Source organism: Cyclopterus lumpus, chromosome 16 (genome assembly GCF_009769545.1).
Source record: "Cyclopterus lumpus isolate fCycLum1 chromosome 16, fCycLum1.pri, whole genome shotgun sequence".
In the NCBI taxonomy this organism is placed as follows: domain Eukaryota; kingdom Metazoa; phylum Chordata; class Actinopteri; order Perciformes; family Cyclopteridae; genus Cyclopterus; species Cyclopterus lumpus.
The window spans coordinates 13,551,661-13,578,742 of NC_046981.1; the positions used below are offsets into that span (position 1 = coordinate 13,551,661).

The 27,082-nt window shown below is 41.9% G+C and overlaps 6 protein-coding genes across 7 annotated transcripts in view; 3 read left to right on the forward strand and 3 right to left on the reverse strand.

The window, feature by feature from the left end:
- tmem145 (transmembrane protein 145) overlaps nucleotides 1-13,827 on the forward strand; it is a 39,086-nt gene extending 25,259 nt beyond the window's left edge. Inside the window, exons 8-15 of the mRNA XM_034553592.1 lie at nucleotides 3,757-3,825; nucleotides 4,408-4,488; nucleotides 4,705-4,783; nucleotides 6,003-6,096; nucleotides 7,965-8,137; nucleotides 8,797-8,917; nucleotides 9,357-9,545; nucleotides 11,417-13,827. Coding sequence (XP_034409483.1) covers nucleotides 3,757-3,825; nucleotides 4,408-4,488; nucleotides 4,705-4,783; nucleotides 6,003-6,096; nucleotides 7,965-8,137; nucleotides 8,797-8,917; nucleotides 9,357-9,545; nucleotides 11,417-11,659 — 1,049 coding nt within the window. The 3' untranslated portion in view covers nucleotides 11,660-13,827. The remainder of the gene's footprint in view (nucleotides 1-3,756; nucleotides 3,826-4,407; nucleotides 4,489-4,704; nucleotides 4,784-6,002; nucleotides 6,097-7,964; nucleotides 8,138-8,796; nucleotides 8,918-9,356; nucleotides 9,546-11,416) is intronic.
- A 475-nt stretch (nucleotides 13,828-14,302) lies between these two features.
- Nucleotides 14,303-16,420, reverse strand: mrpl17 (mitochondrial ribosomal protein L17). Its single transcript, XM_034553593.1, has 3 exons — nucleotides 16,104-16,420; nucleotides 15,301-15,369; nucleotides 14,303-15,187 (listed from the first exon to the last, which is right to left on the reverse strand). Exons 1-3 carry the CDS (start codon nucleotides 16,275-16,277, stop codon nucleotides 14,936-14,938), a joined length of 495 nt encoding a protein of 164 aa, XP_034409484.1. The 5' UTR covers nucleotides 16,278-16,420; the 3' UTR covers nucleotides 14,303-14,935.
- Nucleotides 16,421-16,968: 548 nt separating this feature from the next.
- Nucleotides 16,969-17,943, reverse strand: LOC117745821 (trypsin-1-like). The gene is given in 6 exon segments (XM_034554363.1): nucleotides 16,969-16,998; nucleotides 17,111-17,247; nucleotides 17,333-17,548; nucleotides 17,551-17,579; nucleotides 17,663-17,813; nucleotides 17,904-17,943. Coding segments are annotated over 6 exon segments (603 nt in total).
- A 1,532-nt stretch (nucleotides 17,944-19,475) lies between these two features.
- LOC117745194 (trypsin-1) lies at nucleotides 19,476-20,863 on the reverse strand. The gene is made up of 6 exons (XM_034553338.1): nucleotides 20,824-20,863; nucleotides 20,455-20,605; nucleotides 20,086-20,336; nucleotides 19,844-19,980; nucleotides 19,635-19,736; nucleotides 19,476-19,523 (listed from the first exon to the last, which is right to left on the reverse strand). Exons 1-6 carry the CDS (start codon nucleotides 20,861-20,863, stop codon nucleotides 19,476-19,478), a joined length of 729 nt encoding a protein of 242 aa, XP_034409229.1.
- Nucleotides 20,864-22,146: 1,283 nt separating this feature from the next.
- LOC117745822 (trypsin-1-like) lies at nucleotides 22,147-22,879 on the forward strand. The gene is given in 5 exon segments (XM_034554364.1): nucleotides 22,147-22,158; nucleotides 22,376-22,556; nucleotides 22,559-22,586; nucleotides 22,680-22,764; nucleotides 22,766-22,879. Coding segments are annotated over 5 exon segments (420 nt in total).
- A 2,214-nt stretch (nucleotides 22,880-25,093) lies between these two features.
- On the forward strand, nucleotides 25,094-26,479 carry LOC117745193 (trypsin-1-like). 2 transcript variants are annotated; one of them, XM_034553337.1, is made up of 7 exons: nucleotides 25,094-25,133; nucleotides 25,352-25,502; nucleotides 25,621-25,875; nucleotides 25,923-25,932; nucleotides 25,978-26,103; nucleotides 26,223-26,324; nucleotides 26,432-26,479. In XM_034553337.1, exons 1-7 carry the CDS (start codon nucleotides 25,094-25,096, stop codon nucleotides 26,477-26,479), a joined length of 732 nt encoding a protein of 243 aa, XP_034409228.1. The 2 variants fall into 2 exon arrangements, with proteins under 2 accessions (XP_034409228.1, XP_034409227.1); XM_034553336.1 differs by lacking the exon at nucleotides 25,923-25,932 and having other exon boundaries at nucleotides 25,621-25,871; nucleotides 25,967-26,103.
- The last annotated feature ends 603 nt before the right edge of the window (nucleotides 26,480-27,082 follow it).

Below are 27,082 nucleotides of genomic sequence, written 5' to 3' on the forward strand. Positions count from 1 at the left end.
AACCCTCAGACCCGCGACCTAAAGCAAACTTCACGAAAGCTTGAAAGCATCCAATCTGGAAGAATCACGCTTAGTTTGGCGAGACAGCCTTAAAACATATAAAAAGGCTCTCCGTAATGCCAGAGCAGACTATTATTCATCAGTAATAGAGAAAAATAAGAACAACCCCAGGTTTCTCTTTAGCACTGTAGCCAGGCTGACAGAGAGTCACAGCTCTGTGGAGCAGTGTATTCCTATAGACCTCAGTAGTAATGACTTCATGAACTTCTTCAATGAAAAGATTTGAACTATTAGAGGCAAGATTGATGATATCTTGCCCTCAACTCCTGCCGATCTTTCATCAAGTGGCGTTGCCTCGGAACCGGCTGTATGCCCTGGTGTATATTTGGATAGCTTTTCTCCCATTAACCTAGACCAATTGTCTTCAACGGTTTCTACTTCTAAACCGTCTACCTGTCTCTTGGACCTCATCCCAACAAGGCTGCTTAAAGACGTGTTGCCTTTAATTGGCACCTCTCTGCTAGATATTGTTAATGTGTCTTTGCTAACAGGCCATGTACCACATTCCTTCAAAGTAGCTGTAATTAAACCTCTCCTGAAAAAGCCCACTCTTAATCCAGAGGTGTTGGCTAACTACAGACCGATCTCTAACCTTCCATTCCTCTCTAAGATCCTTGAGAAAGTAGTCATAAATCAGTTGTGTGACTTTCTACATCAGAATAGTTTATTTGAGGAGTTTCAGTCAGGATTTAGAAAACACCACAGCACAGAGACAGCACTGGTGAAGATTACAAATGACCTCCTAATTGCATCAGATAAAGGACTCATCTCTGTACTGGTCTTGTTAGACCTTAGTGCTGCGTTCGACACCATTGATCATGACATCCTATTACAGAGATTGGATCAGTCGATTGGGATTTCAGGTACCGCACTAAGTTGGTTTAAATCCTATTTATCAGATCGATCTCAATTTGTATTTGTAAACGATGAAGCCTCAATGACCACCAACGTTAATCACGGAGTTCCACAAGGTTCTGTGCTTGGACCAATTTTATTTACCTTATATATTGTAACGGTAATGACAGTTGCTTGGGGTGCCAGCTAGGTCGGTGCCTAACAATGTTTCTTCAGGGTTGGAGTCGTTATTTGTCCTTTAAAGTCAACCGCACACAGGGCTCAAGTATAGAGGATAATAATCACACATATTGAACCCTCCAAGGTACATTTCCCAAAAGCAAAATATTTAGCATCGGCCACCAAACAATTACACACCACAACAGAGTTTGCTCAAAATGCATCCATTTGTATTTAACAGATCAGGGACAGGCACAACAATACACATAGTGAAATAACACACAATTCCATCCAAAGTCCATTCCAGAATTTCCCTTTTACCCAATCTCAAACCCAAATCATAGTCTGTCTGCGGCAGTTCAGTTCAGTCCAATTCCCAAACGGTGAAACACAATATCCCGAATCCAAAGCAAAAGGTTCTCTCACGGCGTTTCCCAGAGTGTCGGTCAGTCAGGTGAGTCAAGTCCCGGTAATCCAGTCCGTGTTTTCTTTAAAGAAGCGTCTCCTTCGGCGATGTCCGAATATGCTCCGGATGTCCTGGCGACACTCGGATCTCCCGGTAGCGTGCACTTTACAATCCTCAAAAACAAGCTGACGGACGTAAAACCTCACTCCGCTCGTAAGCTCCGTACACCACTACTCTTTCCCCCCTTTTTTGCTCCGCCCCACATTTCCGCTTTTGTCACTCTTTTCGGCGGACAGGTGCACAGCTAGATCGCTACAATATGCTTCCTTTGGGCAACATTATCAGGAAACACTCCATAAACTTTCATTGCTATGCAGATGATACTCAATTATATCTATCGGATCAAACCAGAGGAGACTAACCAGCTCGCTAAAATTCAAGAATGTCTTAAAGACATAAAAACATGGATGACCTCCAACTTCCTGATGTTAAACTCAGACAAAACTGAAGTTATTTTACTGGCCCTGAACACCTCAGAGATCAATTATCTGGTGATGTGATTTCTGTAGATGGCATTGCCCTGGCATCCAACACCACTGTAAAGAATCTCGGCGTTATCTTTGACCGGGACTTTAACTCCCTTTAAGCAAATTTTAAGGATTGCATTTTTTCATCTACGTAACATTTAAAAAATCAGGCACATCTTTCCCCAAAAAGATGCAGAAAAGCTGGTTCATGCGTTTGTTACTTCCAGATTAGATTACTACAACTCCTTATCATCAGGCTGCTCTAATAAGTCTCTTAAATCCCTCCAGTTGATCCAGAATGCTGCAGCTCGTGTACTCACAAAAACTAAGAGAAGAGATCACATTACTCCTGTATTAGCTGCTCTGCACTGGCTCCCTGTAAAATCAAGAATCACATTTAAAATTCTTCTCCTCACCTACAAAGCCTTGATTGGTGATGCACCATCATATCTTAAGGACTTTCCTCTTAAATAGTGCTTATAGTTAGGGCTGAATCAGGTTTGCCCTGGTCAAGCTCCTAGATATGCTGCTATAGGCTTATAGGCTGCTGAGGGATGTTTTAGGATACAGTGAGCACCTATCTCCTCTTCTCTCTCTCCTTATGGATGAATTCACATCTCTCCATTGCACCTTATTAACTCTGCTTCCTCCCCGGAGTCGTTGTGACTTCACGTCTCATAGGGTCCATTGGACCTGGAGGTGTCTGATGCCTGGTGAGCCGGCCTCCCGCGTTGGCCCTGGAGTTCCATTCATACATTGTCATATTCATGTAATGTGTTTATGTAACTTTGTAATGTTGTTCATTCTGTACACATGACATCTATTGCATCTGTCCATCTGGGGATAGGGATCCTCCTCTGTTGCTCTCCTGAAGGTTTCTTCCCTTTTTTCCCTGTCAAAGGTTATTTTTGGGGAGTTTTTCCTGATCCGATGTGAGGTCCTGGGACAGGGATGCTGTATGTGTACAGATTGTAAAGCCCTCTGAGGCAAATTTGTGATATTGGGCTATACAAAATAAACTGAATTGAATTGAATAATTTACTAAATGAAATGAATCACGAATCATTCTGATCTGAAGAAGACTTGAAACTAGCAATTGAGGTTATAAACGTGTGTTTACTGACATAGTAAATCCAGTGAGAAGTCATTTTCTCAGACTTTTTTTTGCAACCAGTGGAGTCGACCCCTGCTGGCCGTTAGAAGTTTAAGTACAAGTTCAAGGCGCCTCAATATTGGATTCAATTTTCAGAACAGGAGGCTGCCGCCTGACATGAACTGAGTAGATTTTGGTGGTCAAATTTCAAGGTCACTGCAACCTCAAATCTGGCCCATTCTCGTGAATGTGATATCTCAGCTACGCCTTGAGGGAATTTCTTCAAATGTAGCACAAACGTCCACAAAGACTCAAGGATGAACTGATTATAATTTGGTGTTTAAAGGTCACTGTGACCTCACAAAATGTAATTCCTTACTCAAGAATGCATATGCTAGCTATGACAATTTCACCCAAATGTCTAACAGGATATTATTATATAATAGTTAAGTGATGACATTTTGGACAGACATGAATATAAACTTTAATGGTTGTCAGAGGCACAAGGCGCACTTTTTTTTTCTGTGCCTCTCTCCCTCTCCTTTGCCATCTGTTAGCATATCTCCATCCTTTTTATCTCTATCATCACCACCACTAACACACACACACACACACACACACATCTCATTATTGTTTTTTTTTTCTCTCCTCTGCAGACAATCTGAAGGGAAGACAGCTTCTTCACACAACCTACAAAATGTTTATGACGGCGGCAGGTGTGGAGGGTGAGCGCTTCTGTCCTCGAAAAACACACACACACACACTTTATGCCATAACACACACACTCAAGAAAACAATGAGCTTCTCGCATGGCTGCAGCATCTTATACCTTAATCCCCACTTCAAGAGCTGAGATATTATCGCCCTTATTAGCCTCTGAATAGGAACTTTTGCAAACAGCCATGCGGCGCGACAGTCTTAGTGGATCCTGCTGTTGGTGACTAACCCTGCATCACTCTCCTCAACCTGTCCTCTCCTTTTTTTTATCTCCCTCTCTTATCTCGCTTTCTTCCCTCTCGCTTGCTTGTCCCCTCTCCAAATCCATTCTCGGTTGTCCCTGTATTCCCTTTCTCCCTCTCCTCCCACTTCACTCAAGCCTTTTGCTCCCTTTTCATCTCCGTTTATCAAATACTCGTCTCTTCTGTCTCCCTTCTCTACTCCCCATTTCTCTCCTCTTCTCCTACGTCTGCCCTTTCTCTTTCCTCATTATCATCTCCCTCTCCTCTCTACATCTCCGTCTTTTCTCCTCTACTTCTCCCTCGTCCTCCATGTCTCTCCTCTCTGTCTGTATCTGTTCTACTTGACAGTGCTCAGCCTGCTGTTCCATTGTATCTACTGGAGCCTGTATGCAAGAGATGGTGTTGGCAACGGCAGCATGAAATTACTTGGTGAGTTTTTTTTCTCCTGCGTCAGACTGACACTTGCCTCTGCACTGGACAATCACTCACTGCCCGAGCAGAATGAATGAGTGGACGATGGTGTGTGTGTGTGTGTGTGTGTGTGGACCCTCTGATATTACAGATTCGGAAACCACGACCTAATTACCCCCTCTGTCTTTTCTTTCTCCCTTTCTGTCTCACTCGACCTCTCTGTCCCGTCTCCAGGGAAATTACTGTTCTCAGTTAGTTTCTTGGTGTTCCTCCTGATGCTCATACTGTTGGGCAAAGGTTTCACTGTCACCAGGTGGGGGTTTGCACTTATTTTTTCGCAGCTCATGTGTGCATGTGTGTCTCTTCAAGCCTATTTGTGTCTCTTTTAATGCAAGCGTGTCACCATGTCCAGGTGTGTTTAGGCCTCACTGTCGCATTCAGTACAGTATGTCATGATAATGTTAGGTGTCAGTCAAATAGTCAGTTAGTCCGTTGGGTTTGATGGGGCGGATAAACACCGGCTGTGTGAGAGACAGATGCTGCTCTGCTGTGAACTTTACTTTCTGTGTCAGCTGCAGGTTAACCTTTTGCCCTGCGAAGCCAACGGTTCTTAGGCTGTTTTCTGGCAAGGCTCATTGGAGATTTGCTTGGGGCGGCTGTTGTTTCAGATGGCCTGCACCAGAGATCTCAAGTTCTCCAATTCCAGTTTGAAAGTCCAGTTATCAAACATCTTGAAATGTTAGATCTCTGCTATCCCCAGATGTTGGTTTGGGAGTGTAAAGTAAATGGCAGTTCCGAGGTTGTGTGCTTTGATTCACGGTGAGTCATCTGTTTAACCACTGGTCACAGTTTGAAGATTGGCCCTGCTTAGTGCTCAGTTGAATCTCCGTGGATATTTTCTAGACGGAGCTCTTGTAGTGAAAACTGAGCTTGCAAGATTCAAGCTTGGTCTTTTGACTACGGGATGTATTTCTGAGGAATACATCCTCCTCTGGGCTCAGGAGATGCTCTGATCTTTCAGTCTTCTCAAACCCTCTTGAAACCCCGGTGAATAAACTTAAACTGCATCACCACCCAGCTCGAAACCACAGCTGTTTATCTGCAGTAACTGAGAGGTTGACAGTTAGGAAATAATCCAACAATTTTGAAATGTTTTCTCTGGTGTGAATTAGCCTGACTAAAAGGATGTTTAAAAAATGCTTGTGATATTTGATGACTGCAAATAAAGAAGCAGTAATTTCTGCTTTTGTGAGTGCGGATAGCTTTTTTCAGCGCCTACTATGAACTACCTACAGCCATTTTATATTTATAAAGTTCAGAGCTGAGCACACAAGTCCTTTTGTAGTGTTGAACGTGGCGCTGCTTTTTAGATTAAGTTGTCTTTGCTTTGTGTGTAAAGCACCAATTGTGTGATTTTGTGTGTGTTTCCATGTCACTGCCTCTGTCTGTGTGTCTTTTGCGTGTCTGTATTTGTTTCTTATCTTCCTCTAGTGTGTGATCTCTGACCCCGTGTGTGTGTGATTGTGTGTCAGGGCGAGGATCAGTCACAGTGGGTCGGTTAAGTTAAGCATCTACATGACAGTCTACACAATCACCTACGTCATCCTCTTCATCTACGAGGCAGAGGTAACAAACACACACACACACACACACACAAAGTACATTACCCACACTGCACTGTAGTCAACACTGGGGTTACTGAGGTTATTTTCATTTCTGATTAATCTATGGATTTTTCATGTTGACTAATTTTCATCACAAATTCCCAAAGCCTAAGGTGACTCATTCAAACCCAAAGAAATTCAATCTACAGTCATTTAAAACGGAGACATTTTTTTGGTTAATTTTGGAGTTTGATAAATAGTGGTTCTTATCAAAAGTACTAAACAATGAATCAACCGTTTTGATAATCTATTGTCTCATTCCAAGTATTCGCCAATGACTGTCAGCTTCTCAAATATGAAGATGTGTTGCTTATATGTATTATATGTCTCTCTTCTATATTATATTATGTAGATTTAGACTATTGAGTTGACAGAACAAACAATATGAAAACTTCCACATAGGCTTTGGGAAATACAAAGAGAAACAACAGACAATAATCAGCAGTGAAAATGATCAATAGCGCAGCCTTAATTTCCACACCAAAGTACAGTGTTACTAAAAGCAAACTCTTATTCTCTTTCTTTTTTAAATTCAGTAAAACACTTCCAACACGTCACTTTGATGACGAGTGATGTTTCTGACATGACGGGACTTGAAACAGTTCTGCACTCGTATTATTATCTTTGGCTTTATTTTAATAATCTCATACATATTCATAGTGAGTCGAGCCCACACATCAACGTGGGCTGTAATGACGTTTTCTGTCAAGTCACTTAATTACATTGCTAATTCTGAAAGTGTATTGTTAAAAAAAAAAGATAACTCCTTGATGAGATACAAATGAATAGGAACAGCCAGGCAGCTCCAGACAAAAAACACAACGTACTCACTACTGTACCTTCGGTAATACATCTTAGATCTGTTTTTTAAGGTGTCTTGATTTCAAAGTAAGACTTACGAATCCGTATACTGAGAGATTTCCACTCATTAAATGAATCATACTCTCTCATTGGTCTATGTGAAGGAGGAAATCGCAGTGATGTTATGGCATGTGCGCATACAGGTTTATGAATTAATGAGACACTCGGGAGTGTTACAGTTGCACACGTCTGTGCATGCTGCAGAGGCCGTAATGATGGTACATTTAGGTACAGGGGATTGCAGTATTTGAGAACACCCTATTAATGTGCCAGTGGCAATATAGAAGTGGAAGTATCCATGCTCTATTTAACGCTGGAGCCTGTAGCCATTTCTCACACAGCAATATGTGGATCTGAAGCAGTGTAATTCATCTGCTGCCTGCCCCCCTGCACGGTCCCTGCCATTTAAGAGTGCAAACCTCAGGAGAGCTCCTGCTAAAAATACACCAAACTAGGTTACAATTGGAACCGATATATAGAGTTAATGAGTGATCCTGGTACTGGGCCTGCAGTCGGGGAATCTGCCAGGCTCAGGTTTGCTGGTTGGATCCCAATAAGCATTACACCGGGCCATCAGAATAATGCATTATGTAGCAAGGGGTAACCCTGTATGGCCAAAACTATCCAGTCACGGGACTGTGAATGCTATCTAGTGTCCGCAGATGCAACCACAGGTGCAAAACACACACACACACACACACACAAACCCAAACCTGTGCACTCGCATACCGATGACCCAGTTGAGGAGAAGACGTGTCAAAGACTCGCACAGAACGCAACAAGCTGAGCTTTAGCTCGGTCATCGCGGTGCATCAGCCGAACCACGAGCAATCCATCTTTGTAATTAGGGCACAGACTGCAACGTGCAGCCCGGACACAAGATGCTTCTTTTCTACTTTGTGTGGAGGTTTAAGCTTGTTTAATGTGCGTGTCTTCATTTTGGCATAACTTCTCCTGTTCCCGTGCCAGTTCTTCGACCCAGGAGAAGTGCTGTACGCCTACGACAGCCCCGCAGGCTACGGACTGATGGGCCTGCAGCTGCTGGCCTACGTGTGGTTCTGCTACGCCGTGTTGGTCTCTCTGAAACGCTACCCTGAGAAACAGCCCTTCTACATCCCGTTCTTCACCACGTACACACTGTGGTGAGAGCGCCGCAGCTTCCACCTCTCTGCTCTCGCTGAGGGTAAAAACACCTGAGCGAGATCTGAGGTCTCTTTAATTTGAAGGATTTATGCCACTCGGGATAGCTGATGCTTTAGCGGTCCGGGAATGAAAAGTTGTTTATTTCAAATTACCCTTCTATGACATTGTGAGCCCAACCTCTGTGCACTACTAACAGATAAGATGATTGTACTTGAGAGTGAATGATTGCTAGAGGAAAACATCTATTTTTACTCAGCTGATGAGGACTATTCCATTAGAATAATTTATGCTTCCATATATGCGTGCTATATAGTTTAAAGCTTTGTACTGGAAAGTGGTTTTCCTTTTTAAACAACCCAGAGAAAAACCCTTCTTCATACATGAGGCTCCCTGCCCTTCACTTACTGGGTGTAATAGCATGAGTTTCAAATGAAGTGTGGACTACAAAGACTAATATTATTTCTGTATTTCGCTCTCTTGCTGCCACTATCTCCTGCCTCATTATCGCCGTCTCTCCTCTCCTTCCATTATTATCTTTCTGTGTGTTTTACATCTGTTTCTGTCTCCCTGCTTCTCTTTGTCTCGTCATCAAACTGTTCTCATCTTTTCTTTTAATACGTTTTTCGTTATTCTAAATCTACTCACTTGTCTTCCTCAGGTTTTTCGCCGTGCCTGTTATGGCTTTGATCGCCAACTTTGGGATTCCTCGTTGGGCCCGAGAGAAGATTGTCAACGGCATTCAGCTCGGCATCCATCTCTACGCTCACATCGTCTTCCTCGTTCGTAACACACACACACACACACACACACACACACACACACACACACACACACACACACACACACACACACACGCACACACGCGCTAATGCAGACTCTTGGACCTCAACACAGTTCACATTATTCAAGAGTCATTATTTCCATTGTCAGTCATACATTATTTACTGTCTTTGAGTCATACTGCCTCATGCTGATTGTCTCTCCCACATGTCATTATCTACCTCTTCCTCACATTCGACACATTGTTCTTTACTAATGGGCCGTACAGCTCACACACATTTCCTTTTCTGTACCTGCTCACTCTATGCATTGCTAGTCCCACTTCTCACTTGGACCTTATATGCCCTGCCAATGTGTTACTATACATATTTTATACATAGAGTATATATGTAAGAATCAGCCGATATCATCATATCTTATTATCCTTTTGTCCCTCAGGTTATCACACGACCCTCAGCAGCCAATAAGAACTTCCCATATCATGTTCGGACGTCACAGATTGGGATCCTGCTGTCCAGTCCGAAAGCAGGCGAGGGGGCGGAGAGTTTCCCTCATCATGCCTATGGAAATGGCTCCTTCCTAGGAGACTCTCAACCCAACTTCACCGAACTCTTCTCCATCCAATCAGTGAGTCTAACTGTGCATGTTTTTTGACGTATGCTTGGAAGTAGATGGAAGTTGTTGAAGACTAAGTGCTATGAAGGAGAAACAGGTTGAAAAGCATCAGAGTGAGAATTGCTGCCCACTTCCTGTGTGTGTGTGTGTGTGTGTGTGTGTGTGTGTGTGTGTGTGTGTGTGTGTGTGTGTGTGTGTGTGTGTGTGTGTGTGTGTGTGTGTGTGTGTGTGTGTGTGTGTGTGTGTGTGTGTGTGTGTGTGTGTGTGTGTGTGTGTGTGTGTGTGTGTGTGTGTGTGTGTGTGTGTGTGTGTGTGTGTGTCTTTACCTTTTTAAAAATAAAAATAAAACTTTCAATGTCTCCCGACCATTTGCAGTTCTTGCAATATGCAATTAGTGTCCTCTAAGTTGTACACATTTGTTGATGCTTTTAAAGTATGAACATCACTGTGACAAACTTAGCTTGAAATTAACTGCTCATCTAACTCAGTATCACTGTAACAATGCAGTTTGTAAGAGGACATGTTTGAAGGATTATTTCTTGGCGGGGACCTGTGGTGACTGACAGTAAGCACATCCTGACATAGCACATGCACTGATACGAAAGCACTTGGGCACAAGGAAATAATAATTAAATAGAAACTTTGACAAGATCAAATTAAGGCGTTGTGTTTGCTGTGATGACTTTTCTAGCTTGGGTACAATTTGGACGTTGTTATTTGATAGTGCACAGAAAGAGCTGTGAATCTTCATCTCCACCGATACAACCTGCAGACACGAGCAGGAATAATAAAACACAAAGGAGCAACACAAAGTTGACAATGCATGACAAGGGACACAAAGTCATGACAAGGAAAGACACGTTTGAAGTGTTCAATGTATAAAAAGGCTTTAAAACTTAAAGATAAGTTACATGGCAGTAATAAATAGCCACAAATGTACTAAATGTGCAGTAGATAACCATCGCCTCTTAAATTTAAGAGTTGGATGAAGTTGGTTCTGACGTAAGCTATTAAGTATTTTACAATCCAGTATTTAATTGTCTGACTTCCTGGTAGCTGGTGCCAAGAAGCTTAATGTGCTTTCTTCTCCTGGTTCTCTATATAAACCTAGCAGACGTCTAATTGGAACACACTGTAATGACCATGCAAGAGAGTGGCTGCTAAAAAATAGAGTACAATAAAACACCACGATTTTGAACTTAGTCATTATTTAGGACCCTTTTTATTGATGTGAGTAATAAGAATCTCTCCTTTTTCTTGTCAAATAAAATTACTTAGTCTTGTCTTAGTTTAAGTGAAGGAAATGTAAGTGCAGGTGATTGGTCTATTGGACCAAGGTCACTTCGTGAAAGAGCAAAGTAAATGTGTTGTGACTTTAAACGTGGCCTGATGGGTGGATTTTGTGTCTGTGCTACGATGGGGTCAGAAACCAGATTGGAAATTGTCTAGAAATCATTATTATAGCTATTATGTTTCCCAAGATAGGAAAGATGTATTATTCATTTGTATAAAATATTTAGATTTAAAATATCCATGTTGGAGGGCAAATTTTAATGAATTTGGAAAAATGCCTGATGAGCCATTCAAAAATACGAACAAAACTACTTACTAAAATGTTGGTTTCATACACTGTATTGCATATCAGTAGAACACGGTTAATTGATTTGAAAATCGGTGTGATTTTCGTCGAATTTCAATGATTGGTCGATTAGTCGATCAACAGAAGATTACACAATTAAAAGTACTGGTTAATCATTAAAGTAATTTGTCAATATGTGATGTATAGTATGGTGTTAATGACACTGTGTCCACATGACAAAGTAACCTACATCCAGAGGTTCAGAACAGGTCAAAGGTGTAACCCATCACCTTCTTGCTTCCAGGAGCCGGTGAAGACGGTGGAGGAGACGGTGGCCCGTAAAGGCCCTGAGGTGCCGAGGAACAGCGAGCAGAAGATCATCACCACCGCTGCCGACTTGACGGCCATTTTGCCCCCACCTCCGCCCCCGATACCCCCACGCCCGGCCACGCGCTCGCCCCCACTGCCGCCCCGACTCCCTTCCTTCACAGAGTATTTCAGTATGCAGAGCGGAGGAGGCGGCGGGGGGTTCGGAACGAAGGCATAGAAAAAGGACCGGGGGCAGGACGGAGGGAGTTGGGGAAAGGCATGGCGAGAAGGGGCAGAATGACAATACGACTTAAAGAAAAAGGCCGAGTGCAAACGAAGGTGTTAGTGGCGCCGCGGGAAAAAAGATTTGGATGGACGAAGCAGAGAAACCATCAGAAAAGTGAATCCCTAAACGGTCCCGTTTCACCTGTGAATGGAAATAACCTGAAGGGAAGAGTGAGGGGAAATAGCTGTGGGATAGGAGGAGTGCAGAACCTGTTAAAGAATAAAGAAGCAATAAATATTTGATGTTGACCAGTAAAAGGCGCACAGGGAGAACGATGACAAAGTGGATGTAGCCAGAGCAATAGGATGATAGCTGTGCACGGTGTGGAAATGAACACAATTCTTGAAATACTTCTATTCAAGAATTCATGAGGCACTGATGGTCCGGAGGACTTTGTAAATAGTTAAACTGGAGAGAGCTACCACTCTATATAGTTTTATTTCAAAAAAAGGGAATGTGTTTTTATGTTTTCTTTTCCCCCCCTCATTGTTAAATTCTAGTTGGTGCTGTGACCATCAAAAAAACAAATCTCATGCCATTACATTTCTCCAAGACATGTTAAAAAAACTAAAACAAGACCTTTTTTATGTTTGACACATTTTGATAAAGTATAGATATTATATGGAGTTCGTTGGGTTTGTTTATATTCTTATATGCCTTCATTGCAGCTGGTTATTCTGGATTGATATGCTGATGTGTAAATGTAAAAATGTCACGTTTACTGTGGGCACTTCTAGGTACTCGTAAAAACAAGCATGTTTGTATCGTATTTCCTGTCAAAAAGCTGACGTAAATAACTCCATGTGACCATACAATATTTGCAGATTTTGTGTATTGAAATCTATACTTTTATAAATGCATACAATAGGCGTTTAGTATATTTTTGACTGGATGAATTCTGTTAATTGTTATTCCAATCAAAACCTTGCGCTGTCTGAAACATGATACAGGAAAGTGGTTTAAAATGTGATTTCTGTGTATGTAGACGTTGGTGAATGTACTGATGCAATACAGCACAAGGACAGGGGTGATTTTCAAGTTACTGGAGTACTTCAATACAACTTTTGTCAAATGTTCTTGTCTCGCTTTGGCTTTCAACTACAACATCCATGATTTAATAGTAGCTACTTTGTCTTTTTATTTATTTTTTAATACAAGTAACTTCATCCTCACCCCTGTCTAATACCTGAAACATGTATATTCGTTGGCTTTATCTCACTTTGACGTTCAAACTGTGCAAAAAGCTGAACAAATAATACTAGTTTTAAATCCCGTAACATTGAGCTATGACAACAACAAAAAAAGCCTTGTAGATGAACACAACTGTACATTTGGTCTGTCCTGCATGGAGCACTTTAATGTTCCTGGTCTTAGTCTGTTTATTCGTGATGATGTCACCTTATAGGACTGCTTTGAAACCTGTATTCACACCACTTGGAGTAGTAATCCAAATGCATACACCTGTAAATACAGTCTGAAAATGTCATTGACGGTACGGACGCTGTAGGGACCATATCCTGCTCAGTTTACTGGCTTCCTGGAATTCAGTAACAGTGAAAAGGACACTTAACAAATCAATTTTTTATCTCCACGGCATTCATTTATTTCTGATTCGTAAAAATGGTGGAACTCAGCTTATAGTCCAGTTATCAATGGCCATCTTGCTGTAATGGAGTACTGTAGGGTGTTAGGACTGTGGTGTGTAACTTGTGAGAGTGCAGTCAGCGGTGTAACTTAGTCTGTGAAACAGAATGACACATGAATTAAGAGTACTAGTCGTTATTTCTGATTGTGTCCGGTTTGTATTTGGCACGTCTGCTGTCGCCTGTTGTTATGGTTGCCATGACTCGACTGAATAGACACCGTTTGACTGACAGGCGGACCGATCCCGTATCGCCGCTTCACCCTCGTGCATATCGACGTACGATTACAGAGCGAACTTGACGAGAAGAGATTATGTATGCATGACAGAAAACAGCACAGCTTTTAGGTACTGGTGAAGAGCACATCACTGAAGCACTGTTTGAATGCATTCTAATGGTGTCAAATGACTATTCTAAATACGCTGTATATAGATATACACACTTTTTGCCAAAATAATAAAAACTGTTTTTATTAGAGGGTTCATCTCGGTGTGTGTGTTATTTGGTTTCCGAGTTGATGCGCAAGAGTGTCCGTGTTCCAGTTAGGACAAGGTCATGTGTCCAAAGGAGTCGATCTAATATCTGTAAATCATATTTAGAAACTTCTCATTACAAGACTCCATTAAAGTAAAACACCACAGGGACAGACTCCAGGCTGGCCACCATTGATGGAGGCCAGCCTAATTATTTCACTCTGACTGCTGAAGTGCAGATTCATAACTGCACCCGTCTGTACTTGTTCTCCAGTCATCGTATACGTTTGTAAATTACTTTCAGGCTAATCACTGACGGTCGGAATCTTTAGAGGGAAAAATACAAACCGCTTCGTTATTCTGGAACAATTTGCGATGTTCAGTTCAGTTTGTGATCAAGTGAAAAAATATTTGAGACAAACTGCTTTTCATCCGTATGCCCCAAACAAATTCAATGCACCCCAATACAATAGCCCAACAAAAAGGAAATGACTGACTTTATTTGTGCTTCTATTTTTTTGGTTTGTCCGCCAAGAGGACAACATAATAAAACACTATATAGTGTAATATAATACAGCATAAGAGCATGTTCACACATTCATCATGAAGGGATTCTCCAGAAATGCCCAATTTCTGTTTCTGAATGAAGTGGAATATAAGAAGCATGTGGGCTTTAATCACAGATGCATTATGGTAAATGTAGGATCCAGTGGTTTTGGAGCTTGACCCGAACTACAGAGTAAAAGTCAGGATATATCCTCATCTTCTGCTTTGAGGACCACTTTTGACATGTCCCCTTATTTAATGGAATTGCAATACTAAATTCAGTATATTTCCTTTGTATCAGACTGGTTTGGCCAAACTTGTTAAGAAAAAGTTAGGCTTAAATCTCTTAGTTCTGTTAACAGATAATATTTATTAATACATAACCGGTCAGAAATCCTTAAAAAGAATTGTTCTTGACTTTTGAACAGTTTTTCGTTGAAGAAATGGATCAGTGTCAATAAGCCACAATCTGCAGCCTCTGCAAGTGACTCCTCGGAGTCATTTCAGCACCTGACCATCATCCTTCAGCATCCACAACCCCTGATCCAACACCAGGAGGTTGATAGTTAGGCTTTGGTGGATAACGCTCCCCTCTCCTCTCTGTAGCCTTTGAGCAGCTGGTTGAGGAGTGTCAGTTCATTCTCTTTTTTCACAGGATAAAGAGGTGGGAAGGGGTTGCCTTTGTACTCCACGACGGCCATCTTTGCTCTGTCCAGGTTCGCTCTGTTGGGAAGGCGTGCCATCCGCGTGTAGCCTTTCGACAGAGTCTCGAACCGCGGAGCAAGGACCTTGAAGAGCTTTGGCACCAGATCCTTTTCCTGAAGAGAAGAAGCACGCTCAAACTAAACAACTTCACAATAACTGTTTTACATTCAGAGGGTCAGCTTCTAACCCCACAAAGAGAGGCAGACGGAGAGCTGCAGACACGTACCGTCAGCCAAAACGTGGCCATTTTCATCGCCTTCTCATCAGTGTCTCCCTTCTTGGCGTAGTCCACGAGCTGGTAAAAACAGAACAAGACAAAGCATACAGTCAGACTCCATTGCATGTGGAAGGACACGAAATTAAAATCTGAATGTATTGCATTTCAGATTGAGGTTAGACATTGTGGGATGCAATATTTCAGTTCAATATTTAGTCACAGTGCAATAAAGAAAGACTGGAGGACATCACAGCTCTGGAATAAAGCTCGCAAACGTTATTGAACTTGAAAAAGGCAACGTTTTGATATAAGCACAACACTTTAAATTAAATTCCAACTCCGTCAAATCAAACAAACGCTGACCGTTTGTGTTGATTTCATGCTGCACTTACTATATTTGTATATAAAAATATGTTATATCATTGTAAGGACTCGTCGATCAATATTGTGTGTCGTGACTTCTCTAGCTTTTTTAAAAAACTATTTTGACTTATGATGCATCTAGTATTTTACGTTTTTGTTTACATAACTTGAACATGGATTCATGCCCCAGTCTAAAATGATAACAGTGACCTATTGGCTTCACGTGTTTCTATTGTTGCCTTTTCTTCTAAAGTGTTATAGACAACCCTTCAGCCAAATAACTTGTGTATGATATTGATCCTTCACATCCTCAAGATCAGGGACGAAATATGTATTCGTGTAACTTTTGCACCCTTTCCATGCGGCTGATAAGAAGTGGTTAAATGTAACCGTAACATTAAATGCGTGGACAGCCACGCTAGCTAGCAGCAGGACCGGGGCGTCGGTACCTTTTCGGCGTAGAAGACGACTTCGTCCGCTCGGGCCGCCGTGGTTTCGATCCTCTCGTGTCGGACCAGTCCGGTCAAGATGTTCCGCAGCATGTTGAGTCGGGACTGCGGACCGAGACCCATCTTCCGGGCCACCCGGCCGTGCGAGATCAACATTTGCAACGTGAGGCGCATCTTGTCCGGTTCGATTGGCCTTCAACGTAAATAGATGTGAAGCTAAACCCTCTGTCTGTCTTTAAAAGCAGTTAGCGCGACGTCATTACAAATCCCGAGGTCAGTCAAGGCAGAGCGGAGTTTTTGACATTGGTGGTGCGCCGTCAAATATGTCCGACTTGATCGCAGCACTGTTGAGCGACAGTTCCTCTAAACTCTGCAACCATAAACGATGAAAACGAAGAACCACAGAAAAATAATTATCTATTTTTATTCAGATAAAAAAAAAAAAAAAAGAAGAGACAGGGGACAGTTCTGGTGTCTTTAAATTTCTGTGACGTTGTTTGTTCGGGTTATTATTCTATACAAAGCGTTACAATGTAGCTGTTAATGGTGAAAACACGCTCATTGTTTTATTTATTTATTTCAGTGTTTCCTAATTTCTACAGACTTATTAATTGATTATTTGACATGCTTTTTCTTCATACTTGTTTGATTTATACTTGCACTATTAATACTGCATGGCCTTAATGTATTATTTGATGTCGAGATTCTGGCAGCATGAACATAGTGTGGTTTAAGTGGTACTGAGTAAAATGGATTATTGTGTGCTGCAATTTAAGGTTGTTATGTAAATATATATATAGCATGCCCAAAGCCACAGGGGATGGCACTAGTTTTTATTAAGTTCATATTCCCCTCATTCCATTCTTCATGTGGGTTTGTGGCCACCAGAGTCACCCTGATAGCAAAGCAGTTTAACATATGAAAGTGTTATGTCTCAACTAAGGGCTGCTGAGGGCACTAAACAGGGCATACAACTCTGTGCCCTTTACAACAGCAACGATACACACCTGGCAGGAGTCCTTGCCGCCCTCCACGTATCCAGCACAGAACATGGCCTCAGTGACCATGCCGGGGTAGGAGATGTCACAGTCCTCAGCAGACAGGATGGGGATATCCAGGCACTGCAGCCTGTTACTGTCAGCAGCTGTGGAGATGCAGAACCAGAGACACAATGACAAATGATTGATGGACAAACGTATTGTGAATAACAGGCGGTGTTTGATACTCACAGGAACTCACGGTCACACCCCATCCAGAGACTGTGCATGTGATCCCAGCGGGAGCACAACCAGTGGGCAGAGCCACAGGCTTCACGTACTGGTTGATGATTGCAGGTTTGCTCAACTTGATCAGCATGATGTCATTGTTAACCAGCCAGGACTCGTAGTTTGGATGAGGGATAACGCGGGCAGCAGAAATGATCTGTTCATTGCCATCCATGAACGGTTATGATCACCGAGGACAATGTCCATTTTGCTGAAAGAGAGAAACAAGTTGTGAGTGAGACGGGGAGAATGGAGAACGAGGAAAATTGAAAATGGTGTTCGAGGAGCACCCACGATTTGTAGCAGTGGGCAGCAGACACCACCCAGTTCTCGTTGACCAGGGAGCCGCCGCAGAAGTGATAGCCAGAGTTCAGAGACACCTGATGGGGCTGAGAATTAGGCGCGCACTCATGCCCTCCAACAATCTTGTCACCCTCTGTGGCAACTGAAAAGAAAGAAACATTATGAATATCTCTTCAAAGAATGAATAGTATCTGTAAAAAAAACACACACATTAACCTCGTTCCATACTTACACACTACTCCAAGGAGCAGAACAAAGACCAGAGACCTCATGACTGCTTGATGCCACATGGAGATGCACAGACGCTTGACCCACGCCAGGTTTTTATTGAGCTCCTGAATCGATGTCGACTGTAGAGAAACAAGTCTGTTGCTGCTGACCAATCAAAAACCATCAAACAGTGCTGATGGGAAAACTTTGATATCCTAACTAAAACTCTGCCAGAAACAGTGCCGGGTGGAGTTTCTCTCACAAACTCACTAAGTGACTCTGGCCTTCACACAAGAAAACTGCCATGAAAGCCACTATTTCAAAAATATATATATTTATGTATATTTATATTTTAATTTTTAGTAATTGCAGTAAAGTTCAGTTCAGCAATTCTTTAGGCATGATAATGTGTCACGTTGTAGAACAATGTTGGCAACGTGAAGTTAAGATTATTTATTACTTAATGCATTAGCTAATAAAAACATATATATATATATATATATATATATATATATATACATTCAGATTAATCAAACAGATGGATAATATTACTTGGAAAAAGACCAAGTAAAATACTGTTACAGTGAGACAGTAATGTTTTCACATTCTGTGGGACGTTCTTAATACTTAATATGATTAAATTTGTCACATTTTAAAAGTACCTTCTCAGTCTGTATTTTCATCAGCGCCACCTCAGCTTTAAATATCCTTCAGTGAAGCTATTTTTTGCTACTTCACATTCTCTCACAATTAGACATACTAATACTAATACTACTAGTCCAACATTACTATACAGCTTTCGTTTTTCCTATTGCATTTGTTTATCTGTTTATCAAAATAATTCCTCTGGAGTGTTGTTTGCTTAATAGCCTGAATAAATTAGCTTAACTTGACATGACTCCCACAAATGTATCTGTCTAGATTAGATACATTTTATTATTATAGTGAAAGAAATGGTGAGCACAGAAGTAGTGCTAACATTTAGCCACAATTACTGTATGCATGTAATGTACATAATAGATATTTTAAAAAGGCTATAAGTACTAATTACTACATCATTTTATTCAGAGTTCTGTTCAAATTAATTTTGTCAACCAATTTAAGTATTACAAGCATTAAAGTCAGATATCTCTAATGGATGTCACACACGATCAACCAAATTGCATATAGAATAGTAGTAATAATAGTTTATTCTTGTAAGTAAAACTTACTGCACTGGTAAAATGTTTATTTGTGTTCATGAAAATCATTTTCATTCTAAACTATTGCATGCAACACAATAGCAGAGCAAGTTTGTCCTTTCTTTCTCAAAATACTGTATTTCTAGTAGATATATTAAGAGCTAATTGCCTTGTTTATACTGTTCTGAAGAGCTGTAATTGTTCTACTATTGTTTCAAGTATAATCATGAACATTTCATAATGTAGGACAACATGGGCAAACATTGAGAGACACATCATTTGAAACTCAAGATGGAAAACTTTATTTACTCAGATGGAAAATGGCTGCACATTGTTCAGAATTCAACAACAATAATGGAGTTAGAATGATGAAAGAAAGGCAATCGAGTAAGAGGGTGATCACAGGATCAGACTCAATAGCTGGCCATGGTGCTCTCCAGCCAACTGTTGAAGAGGCAGACCTGTGAATGGAGACAGACGGAACTGTGTTAGCATGGACAGCCAGTAGCAAATGTGTTTAATTTTAACTGGGCATATGACATTTACATTTCATAGAGATATGTTATGTTTACCTTGGCGTAGACACCGGGGTTGTCTCTCTCAGCACATCCGTAGCCCCAGGACACAACACCCTGCAGCTCACCGTTGCACACGACGGGGCCTCCGGAGTCACCCTGAGAGAGAGAGCATATATGTCAAGAAAATTCCAAATATTCTAGATTTGCAACTGAGAAGCACTGTTCTAGGACAAAGACCCCTGCTGAGTCCTCTTGTTACACACCTGGCAGGAGTCCTTGCCTCCCTCCAGGTATCCAGCGCAGAACATGGCGTCAGTGATCATGCCGGGGTAGGAGTTGTCACAGTCCTGCTCAGACAGGATGGGGATGTTCAGGCACTGCAGCTTGTTACCGTCAGCAGCTACAATGTGTAAAAGAGAGTATGGTTCGTAAAGATATGGTCAAACAAATGTGGCCCAGGAACATTCTGTTACTCCTAGCTAGTTCAAATGCAGTTGTCACTTACTGGAGCTCATGGTGTTGCCCCAGCCAGTGACTTTGCACATGGTGCCAGCGGGGGCACAGCTGGTGGGCAGAGCCACAGTCTTCACGTACTGGTTGAGGGTGGCGGGCTTGCTCAGCTTGATCAGCATGATGTCATTGTCGATGTTGTAGGAGCTGTAGTTGGGGTGGCGGATGACACGAGAGGAGCGGATGAACTGCTCGTTTCCCTCGGTGACCCTGATGTTGTGCTCTCCAAGACGCACCTCCACACGGCTAGAAACAATTGAAATGCGGGACATTAGTGACACAAATCAATCTTACATTAATCTGAATACCCCTCAGGTAAGTAAATCAGACCTCCAACCATGAAAAATATGAGGAATGTGCTTACGATTTGTAGCAGTGAGCAGCAGACACCACCCAGTCCGCGCTGACCAGGGAGCCTCCACAGAAGTGGTAGCCGGAGTTCAGGGACACCTGATGGGCCTGGGAGTGTGGCGTGCACTCATAGCCTCCGACAATCTTGTCCTCCTCCAAGGCAACTGAAAACACACACATCAGCAACATCGTCAAAAACAAGGTAAAAAAAAGACATCTGCAGAATGTCCTTTTGTGTATTTTTAGTGTGTCCTGATGAAAGTTGATGATCAATTGCATTCGGGAGATGCTCTAGGTGTTTCTGGACTAAATTCTGGGATAAAGGCCAACAGACTGTTCGCAGAGAGGAAAGCAATCTGCTCGATAGGAACTTCACACTCACAAGCAGCTCCGATGAGCAGAACGAAGACCAGAGACCTCATGGTTGCTGTGGGATCTTGTGGATGAGAGACTTCACCTGCAGTCCCGGTTTATATGGATCAGTTTCCTTGTTGAACACACCCCCAAGGTAATTTTCGACCAATCGGGTCAAACGTGGAAAAATGGTTCTGGGTTTTGGAAATGCACCTATTTTGTTGGTTATGGGATACTTTGTATTTGCATACTGCATTGCTGAAAATGGTATCGTAAGTAAGCAATCTTTCAAGAAGCATGTTCAATGCAGTGGGAGGCACATTGGGGAAACAGGCATATAAATGCATTTTTAAAACACGATACAACAAACGTGCGGCTTCATATGAAAAAGCATTATTCATATGACACGGATTGTTTGATGTCTGTGTGCAAAACGCATACATGTCCCCTAAATTAGTACTTAGTAAAACTACACATGATGCATATTTCGAGACTAAACATTCCCTGTGACATTTTGTGCAACTCACATGTGGTATTGCATTTGTTTTCAGCACAGGATGTATCATTTTAATGGTTAACCTTGACATGGATGGATTTTGTGCTGTGAAGACACGGTGCAGCTCTGCAGATGGCCTGGTTCACAACCGTTGTTGAATGTGGCTTTCACAGGAAAACCAACCCACGCGTCTACAGATAAGACAAAATCACTTAAGCGCACAATTACTATATGAAATTAGCAATAAGGACACATTTAAATGGGATTGCATTTTTAGGGTGCAGTGTCATTGTCTTTAAAGTAATCTGATGTTGTTATGTTATTATTGTTGTGAAAATAGATGTTGAAGAATTAAGATCAATATAAAGCGTAACTGACTACGTAATCATAATCAAAAACTCTGTAAAATAAAAACGGAGCAAACAAACAGTCAATTACTCTGATTACTGGGTTAACATTCAGTGCAGATCTGCTATTGATGAAGTTTGAGTCAACCTTGTAAACTTGGATGTTTGGATGTTGTGGTGGAGGAGCAGCTGCCATTTCACATGATAAATATGCATGAATCATATGAATATCTGTGCAAGATTAAACAGAACAGGTGCAGTCTGAAGATTCAAAACCAACACAGTGTTTCGAAGGATGTAGAATCTATATACAGAGTATTTTCTCAGTTAATGGTGGTATTTGTTCCAGGACTTTCCTGCACTTTTATAGAGGTGCTTAAACGACAGTGTTTCAGTAGTCGTTGACATTGACTGACAAATGTCTAAATGTAATCAAATATGTCAAACATTGATTAATAAAAGCAATGAATGGCTTATATTTCCAGTGCAGTAATTATTCTGAGTTAACATGAAAAGTGAGGTCTGTGAATTGATTAAAGTCCAAATATACAACTATTATGTGCCCGTTACTATGTTAGGCTCGTTGTAAGTAAGGTTTCATGTGCTCTTGATTATATCTTGGCTGACTGATTTAGTACTGACCAGTGAGTTTTGTCGTATTGGGTTGAATATTATTGGATTACACGGAAACATTAAAAAAACAAGGATCCACTATTAATATCTTCTATCTCATACAGTCGTACCGAGGTGCATACGGGAGAGTCACTGAGGGCAACGAGCTGTTCATTAGTGCTTCCCACATCATCAAACACCCCTTCTTCAACCGATTCACCCTTGGGAATGACATCATGCTGCTCAAACTGAGCGAGCCCGCCACTCTCAACCAGTACGTGCCCGCTGGCACCATGTGCCAAGTCACCGGTGGGGCAACACCATGAGACCCAGTGAGTAGAAAACGGTTATTTTAGGCAAACTCCCAATTCTGTGACCTTGTCTAAAAATAAAAATAAAAACTGCCTATGATCTCCAACAATCCCTCAGTACTGCACACTTCCCTTTTGTTGTGTTGCTGCAGTGTCTGGACATCCCCTTCCTGCCTGATGAGGACCCTCATGGTTCTTTTCCTTGGCGTGGTTGACCACACCATGTTCTGTGCCGGATACCTGGAAGAAGACAAGCACTCCTGCCAGGTGGGCATCTCTGATATCCTATCATTGAATTTCAGAATTGGACTCCTCTAATTCAAATGTACTTTACAATATTACAAAGGTTTACATTCTAAGTATAATGATTCTCTCTCTGGTGGTCCTGTAACGGTGAGCTGCACGGTGTCCTGGGGGCATTGGGTGTGCAGAGAATAACCTCCTATGCCAAGGTAACATTTCACTGCATCAACTGGAAATATAACTATGACCCTCCTTTAATGCAATAAATCAAACAAAACCAATATCTCTTCATCTACAGGTGTGTGTGTGCAGACTGAGTGGTTGCACACACAATGGCCGGCTATTAACTCCACTATGACTTATCATGACTTATCTTGAACATCTAAAGAAGTGTTTCAGCTACAGAGTTACAGAGATAAGAATGTAAGTGAATTATTCTTATTTCTAAATGAATCATCACTTCTACGACTTGCCTGAGGATCTCAGAGTCCATTTCGTCATTTAAAGTCACTTTTCAAAACACATTTGTGTCATTAGGCATTTCTATAATAAATATGTTATGTTTAGTCCTTCTCTTAAATGTATGTATTGATGTTGCATTGCACTGAGGGCACGATTCTTTTCTACCTCTTTCTGTTTTTTACATTTGTTTTATTATAAATACAGTAGAACATATTACATCTAGCTGCAAAGTCCTTTCTACCGGTGGTGGAATGTAATTTTTTACTGTACTTAAGTACAATGTCGATGTACATGTGCTTAACTTGGGTATTTTCTATTTACGCGTTATTATACTTCTACTCCAAATATTTACTTTTACATTTACAGTATTTGACAAGTATAGTTACTTTTATTGAACACAAACATCCATCCATCCATCCATTTTCAATACCGCTTATCCTCATTAGGGTCGCGGGGCGCTGGAGCCTATCCCAGCTGACATAGGGCGAAGGCAGGGGACACCCTGGACAGGCCGCCAGTCCATCGAGGGCTGAACACAAACATAACTCATGAATTATGATGCATTAATATAGAATAAATCCCATATATGTATTTTTCCTTTATGTGGCAGATTAGACAAGTACAGGTTGGAGTTGTGTGAAGCAAAGCTGGGATTCACGTGTTCACCAACAAAAAATAACTTGTTCACTACAGATTAAAGAGTTCCATATACATGTACTTTAAGTACATTTATTTTTCTGTTAATACTTTTCTACGTTTACTCAAGTAGTATTTACAATGCAGAAATGTTCCTTTTACTTGCAGTTTAGTTTTTTTAATTGTGGTTTTGTTACTTTTAAGTAAAAGTTATTTCTCCAACACTGCTCTCTACCTATTTATTGAAAACCGCCGTATAAATAATATTACAAAGATTATCATTTATTTTTCAAGGCAGCCTCACCCCTCATATCTGAATCTAGTTTTTAAGTAACATATGCTGAGAAACACACAGCTGTGAGATACTGTGTTCAAACACATCTAAATATAGAGGTGACTGTATCTGTACAATCTGACCAGAGAAACACGGGCCGACTTTCAGGTGGTGGCTTCAAACCTTTACCAAAATATAATAGCAATATTAAATATCCCGTAAAAAACCTGCATTCAAATCTTTAAGTATAGTGGAAGAACTACTCACTGTGAAAAATGGCCCCTTACATACTTATTGATGGTTTTATATAGAACGTAGTTGGACAAAGTTTTGTTGAGTCAAATTCTACTACTTAAAAGCAATACATCACAATTCTGCTGAGTAACTCCTGGACTATTTCAGCAGAGTGCCAGCACTTCATAACTGCACATAAGTGCACTTAATTGAAATCTTTAATCTCATCATGCTCGTCAAAATAAAAGCCACTCAATCTATTTGGCTGCCATGTGTGGCCATTAGGAAATGTGTATCAATGATTTTGTTTTGTTTCATTTGACACAAACACTCAATACTACAATTATAGGTTCAAACCTATGGTTCAAACATGTACTAGATATTAGAGATAATAATAATATTTTAAACACAAAGCACATTCCTTTTTTTAACATAGGAGCCAATATGACCCATATTCATACTCTCTCTGATGCTTTTACAAAATTACTGAGAAGAAAGACTTCCACAAAAAAAAAAGAAAATGTATTTCTCTAAATTAATCACCAAAGTCCAAAATCCTGCTGCAGAGATTGGCCCCTCACTGACCAATGAGGATGGACGGCGTGGAGGGCAGCTCTCCTGTCTGTGTATATAAAGCAGGGCTGCAGGTGAAGTCCGATCATCAACAGCATCACTCAGCAACCATGAGGTCTCTGGTCTTCGTTCTGCTCATCGGAGCTGCTTGTGAGTGTGAAGTTCCTATCGAGCAGATTGCTTTCCTCTCTGCGAACAGTCTGTTGGCCTTTATCCCAGAATTTAGTCCAGAAACACCTAGAGCATCTCCCGAATGCAATTGATCATCAACTTTCATCAGGACACACTAAAAATACACAAAAGGACATTCTGCAGATGTCTTTTTTTTACCTTGTTTTTGACGATGTTGCTGATGTGTGTGTTTTCAGTTGCCTTGGAGGAGGACAAGATTGTCGGAGGCTATGAGTGCACGCCACACTCCCAGGCCCATCAGGTGTCCCTGAACTCCGGCTACCACTTCTGTGGAGGCTCCCTGGTCAGCGCGGACTGGGTGGTGTCTGCTGCTCACTGCTACAAATCGTAAGCACATTCCTCATATTTTTCATGGTTGGAGGTCTGATTTACTTACCTGAGGGGTATTCAGATTAATGTAAGATTGATTTGTGTCACTAATGTCCCGCATTTCAATTGTTTCCAGCCGTGTGGAGGTGCGTCTTGGAGAGCACAACATCAGGGTCACCGAGGGAAACGAGCAGTTCATCCGCTCCTCTCGTGTCATCCGCCACCCCAACTACAGCTCCTACAACATCGACAATGACATCATGCTGATCAAGCTGAGCAAGCCCGCCACCCTCAACCAGTACGTGAAGACTGTGGCTCTGCCCACCAGCTGTGCCCCCGCTGGCACCATGTGCAAAGTCACTGGCTGGGGCAACACCATGAGCTCCAGTAAGTGACAACTCCTGCGTTGTGCCCTCAGCATGTATGTTTGTACTGCAGTGAAGCTCCAGTTTCACCTTTTTCCTTTCTCCTTTGATCTCCAGGTGCTGACAAGAACAAGCTGCAGTGCCTGAACATCCCCATCCTGTCTAAGAAGGACTGTGACAACTCCTACCCCGGCATGATCACTGACGCCATGTTCTGCGCTGGATACCTGGAGGGAGGCAAGGACTCCTGCCAGGTGTGTAATTAGATGTTCACGCAGAAATGCAGCGACGACTGTATGTAATACTTGGTGTGACTTGTTGGCTTCCATCGAACTTGTCTAATTCATTTCACACTCTCCGCTCTCTCTCTCAGGGTGACTCCGGTGGCCCCGTCGTGTGCAACGGTGAGCTGCAGGGTGTTGTGTCCTGGGGCTACGGATGTGCTCAGAGAGACAACCCCGGTGTCTACGCCAAGGTAACGTTCAAAGATGAACATTGAATCAATACACAGACAATGTGTTCGGTTTATTCTGCAATGCTGTGCTGGTTCACTGTTCTAACAGTGTTTTCTTTCATTTGTAGGTCTGCATCTTCAACCAATGGCTGGAGAGCACCATGGCCAGCTACTAAGTGATCCAAGGAAGCAAGTTCAGTCAAGAAGCTCACAATCATCTGCTTCTAATGTTCCATCTGTTGTACTGAACAATATGACGAATAAAAGATTTAAAGTAAAACAATTCACGAAGATGGCACTTTTGTGTGTGTGTGTGTGTGTTATTTCATTTAAATTATGATTGACTTCCCAGTTCCACCAAAGCACTTCACTAATGCTATCAGGTTTGAATTGACATGATAAATACAGATTCCTAATAGTAGCTGCTATCGTTATGAATGTACATGGAATTCCCTTGGTATTAATTGTTGCTTACATATTTCCTAATCGGATACAAGCGGCCGAAATGAGCTTCCTCCGTAGGGTGGCCGGGCTCAGCCTTAGAGATAGGGTAAGGAGCTCGGACATCAGGGGGGAGCTTGGAGTCGAGTCGCTGCTCCTTCGTGTCCAAAGGAGTCAGCTGAGGTGGTTTGGGCATCTAGTCAGGATGCCTCCTGGACGCCTCCCATTAGAGGTTTTCCGGGGCACGTCCAACTGGTAGGAGGCCCCGGGGAAGACCGAGGACACGCTGGAGGGATTATATCTCCCGGCTGGCCTTGGAACGCCTCGGGATCCCCCAG